At 48.8% G+C, this 4,151-nt stretch overlaps 1 protein-coding gene across 1 annotated transcript; it reads right to left on the reverse strand.

Moving 5' to 3' along the window:
* Positions 1–230: 230 nt before the first annotated feature.
* LOC124682253 (putrescine hydroxycinnamoyltransferase 1-like) lies at positions 231–3,432 on the reverse strand. The gene is made up of 2 exons (XM_047217001.1): positions 2,858–3,432; positions 231–1,301 (listed from the first exon to the last, which is right to left on the reverse strand). The coding sequence occupies exons 1-2, from the start codon at positions 3,290–3,292 to the stop codon at positions 435–437; spliced, it is 1,302 nt and encodes a 433-aa protein (XP_047072957.1). The 5' UTR covers positions 3,293–3,432; the 3' UTR covers positions 231–434.
* Positions 3,433–4,151: the final 719 nt, after the last annotated feature.

Genomic DNA, 4,151 nt, shown 5'->3' on the forward strand with positions numbered 1-4,151 from the left:
GCTATAGCCTGGCTATAGCCGGCTATTTAAGGACTTTAGCACCTTTTAGCGGGCTAATGCAGTTAGCCGCACCATGCGGGAAAGGCTATAGCGGGCTATAGCGGGCTATAGCCCGGCTATAGCCGGCTATTTTAAACTATGTTATTTCCTGATACAAACTATTCCAATTCACCAAAATGCCGACGAGGCCGCCTTAAAAAAACCTAAATGAGTGATTAATATGCTCAATCAAAGTTTTAGGAACCAAATTGGCCCATGAAGTTTCTGCATCCTCTTGACCTCGATTCACATTCAAGAAAAATACAGGTATAGACCGGAAACCCCAAACGAATACCGACCGGATCGACGTGATACATACACATTCACCAAATACAGGAGTAAACGCTAGATACAGAATGAGGCTGATCGATACAGCGAAGAACCAACGGCTGTCGTCACTCCCCGTAGAAGACGTCCTCGAAGCACTTGAGATACTCGGGCTCGAGCGCGAACAGCACGGCTATGCCGTCGTCCCTGTGGGCGCGCTGCGTGACGTAGGCCGTGCCGCTGCCGAACATCTGCGCGGGCGCGACGAACTTGGGCGCGCCCCAGCCGAAGTCGGCGTCGTACATGGGCATCCCCAGCCAGCTGACCACCCACAGGTCGGACTCCGGCATGAGCTGCCCGCGCGCCGCCTGGCTGCCCTTCTCGGATTCCAGCTCCAGGTAGTCGACCACGGAGCGCACGTACGCGTCGTCGACGTGCTCCACGGCCTTCCTGATCGTGTCGGCCACGAACCCCAGCGGCTGGGCGAGGACGTCGCCCACCTTGACGGTGACGAGGTCGCGCACGATGGCGTTTCCGAAGAACTGGCGCGGGAGCGGCGGGCGGAGGCGGTGGCGGATGTTGGCCGGCACGCGGAGGCGGGTGTCGGACTCCGGGGCGAGCCCGCGGGCGACGCACATGCAGCGCCAAAGGTGCGCGGTGACGGCGCCGTAGGTGGACACGCCCGGCGCGCACCGGGACTTGAGGTCGGCGAGGAGCTTCGTAGAGATAGAATAGACGCGGGTCACGAAGGGGCGCGGGAGGCCGTTGAGGTACGCCGGGGAGTAGACCGGGTGGTCGAAGTCGGCGTGCGGCGGCGACCGTGGGCGGAGGAGCGTGCGGTCGTGGAACGGCGGCGATGGGCACGCGTCGGGGACGGCGAGGCCGCGCGCCAGCCCCGTCCACGTCTGGATGAAGTGGAAGGCGCCCACGCCGTCCATTGTCACGTGGTGGATTCCGGTGCCCAGCACTACTCCACCGCACTTGAGGAAGGTCACCTGCAACGAAGAGTCCATCCATGCACAAACAATCCACACGTTAGAAAAGATCGTATGGGACGATGGCACATTTGGATTTACAAAATCCACTTGCAGATTTTTTTTTCGAAAAATGGAGAGCGAAGCTCCGGCCTCTGCATATCCACTTGCAGATAAATAACGGCGATGCGATTACATACCCGATAATGCAAACTGCAAGTCTACATCATCATGTTCTAATTGATGAGAAACTCACGGCAAGGGAGCTGTTTTAGGCCCATAAGTTCCATGGATATATTCACCGTCACGATCAAGGTTTCTCAATCAGAAATAACAACTAGCACTATGATAAATCTTCTATTCCCTCCATTCTAAAAAAAAAAGATGCCAGCGACTTATTTAAATTACCTATCTATGCACGAAGTCATGTCTAGATATATTAAAAAATTTATGATATTTTTTTGGACGGAGAATTTATCATGTTTGTGGATATGTGTGTCATACATGTGCACTTCAGTCAGCTCAACAACATAGATATCATCGGATCCATAACAAGAAAGAGAAAAAGAATTTTTCTAGGCTAACATTTTGCTACTTCCCGTTCCATAATTCTTGTCGCATTTTTCGTTTTTCTTTTTTTCTTTTGAGGAACACAATACAGACACAAACACTCACAAATACATATTACGTATGTTTACGATGCTTGCCCCATCATACTAGCCCCTCAATTGCTCTATCGAATGTTTGGGGCATCCAACTTTATTCTCCTTCATATATTCTTTTGTTTTCTAACCTCATCTTTTGATTCCTGAGGACACTATAGCTATATGCGTTGATGAGGAGAACATTTGAATACTCATGTAAGATCGATTTTATTTAAATAAAGACAGCCGTATGCATCAATTGATGCAGACGCAAGGGATCCCCCGTTTCAGAAAAAAAACACTATCGGGATGTTAAACTACTTATTTTTCTTACAACTGAGATTAGACAGTCTTTCTTTTTGTCCCATCATTATTCTTTTGAGAGTCATTTGCCGCTGCAAATTGGTGTTTTTAACTTTTTATACACGAACATCAATTCACTAATATCTAGGGATTGCGTGGTGCCATGGCGAATGACCATTATCTCAAGGGGCGCCGTGACAGAATATTTCTATGAACCGTCTTTCTCAATGTTCTTCAAGGTTACCTTGTCATTTCGTATTTTTCTATGTATGTATACAGTTATCCCTATGCTCAGTATCATTTGGGTTCTCCGTCCCTCGCCAATCGCCATACAAGGTTTGTCCTCGTGTGAGGTGAGGATACGTCTTTTCCAAGGCAACATGGGTACAAAATTTAAGCTGCCGACGACCCTTGAAGTACGTAGTCACGCACTACGCATCGAAATACTTTTCATGAATTGGACGGATTTTTTTTTTAAATATCTCAACATAAAGATCACAATTATGTGGACGAAATTTTCAAGCGAATCTAAGGAAGGTACGGAGGACCACCTAAATACGTCAACGGCAAAAGACATGAGAGGGAATCGAAGACGAGAATTAGGACAGGGCTGATGGGGTCATGTGTCACCTGAAACATAGCCATAAGGCAGGGCGGGTCGCCGGACGGCGCGAACGGCACGAACATGCGCCTGATCTCCGGCGAGGGCTCGTAGTTGCTACCGAAGAGGTTCTCCCCGGTGCAGTCAGCCCTTGCGACGACGAAGAGCGCGCCCTCGCCGTTGCAGTCTATCTGCAGCCGACCGCCTTCGTCCACGCCGAGCCGCCCGGCCAGCGGGTAGAAGAGCACCAGAGCCTTGGCAAGCGCCTCCCTGATCCGGTCCGGCGAGAAGAAGTCCTCGCCGTCTGCGCCTCCTGGCGCTGGCGGCGTCGGGGCCGGGTAGTAGTAGACCAGCGGCGTGTGCGTCTTGGGCACGGCCAGGTCGAGGTTGGAGAGCCACAGCCCCAGCCGCGGCGTCTCCTCGCTCGGCGCCACCAGCGTCGACTCCACCACCTCCACCTTCATCTCGATCACTCTCTAGCTGTCTCGAAAGAGCGTAGGCGTGTGTCGCAGTAGCCTCGTCTGTGTTTGTGCTTGTACTTGTGCTTGTGGAAGAGCTAGAGACGAGCTGCGAGGACGCATATATACACGGTTTCAGGTGGGGACGGGCAAAACCAACTTGTAGTACGTGGGTTTGGCTTGCCACTTTTGGCCACATTCTCTCTTACTTTTAAATGGCCAAGTGGACAGGGATTTGGTGCACATGGGCACCAGTGCTCCCTCCACTTTCAGCTTTTTAAAAATTTCAAAATCTCACACTTTTATATTTTCAAAAATTATGGCGTTAAATATGTGGATAGATATGTTCATGAGAAGTGTATACAAAAAGGTCCTAGTAAAAAATACTTTAAATTTTAGGAAATACAAAAAAAAAACAAATTTCTGACAAAAGGATACACTATTATAATACTATTTCAGTACCATTTATTGTCAGAAATTTTTCTTTTTAATATTGTTCAAAATACACAGTATTTTTTAACGGGACTTTTTTGTATACATCCCACCTGTATCTATCTATCTATATATTTAACGTCATAATTTTTTTAAACTTAGAAAAGTGAAATTTTGAAGTTTTCAAAAATCTGAAAGGGAGAAGAGCACTGGTGCCCATGTGTCAAAGACACTTTTCGCAAGTTTGGTGGTATATTACCAAGCTCATGGTACGCAGGAAACCGGCCATCGTACGTTAGTAATTTAGATCACCCGCAAGGAGCTTCTGTAGAAAATGCAGGGCTTTTCAAACTATATGCCGTACGTCCTGCACATTTCGTAGCATGAGCCCCTGGTTGAGCTGCTTCCTGTTTTACTCTAAAAGCAACCACAA

This window comes from Lolium rigidum, chromosome 1 (genome assembly GCF_022539505.1).
Source record: "Lolium rigidum isolate FL_2022 chromosome 1, APGP_CSIRO_Lrig_0.1, whole genome shotgun sequence".
NCBI lineage: Eukaryota > Viridiplantae > Streptophyta > Magnoliopsida > Poales > Poaceae > Lolium > Lolium rigidum.

What these genes read in the sequence shown, in the direction of transcription:
- LOC124682253 (XM_047217001.1), bottom strand. Translation starts at nt 3,292, where the DNA reads ATGAAGGTGGAGGTGGTGGAGTCGACGCTGGTGGCGCCGAGCGAGGAG. An exon ending in GCCTTATGGCTATGTTTCAG is followed by an intron (nt 1,302 to 2,857) that starts GTGACACATGAC and finishes TCTTCGTTGCAG; the next exon opens with GTGACCTTCCTCAAGTGCGG.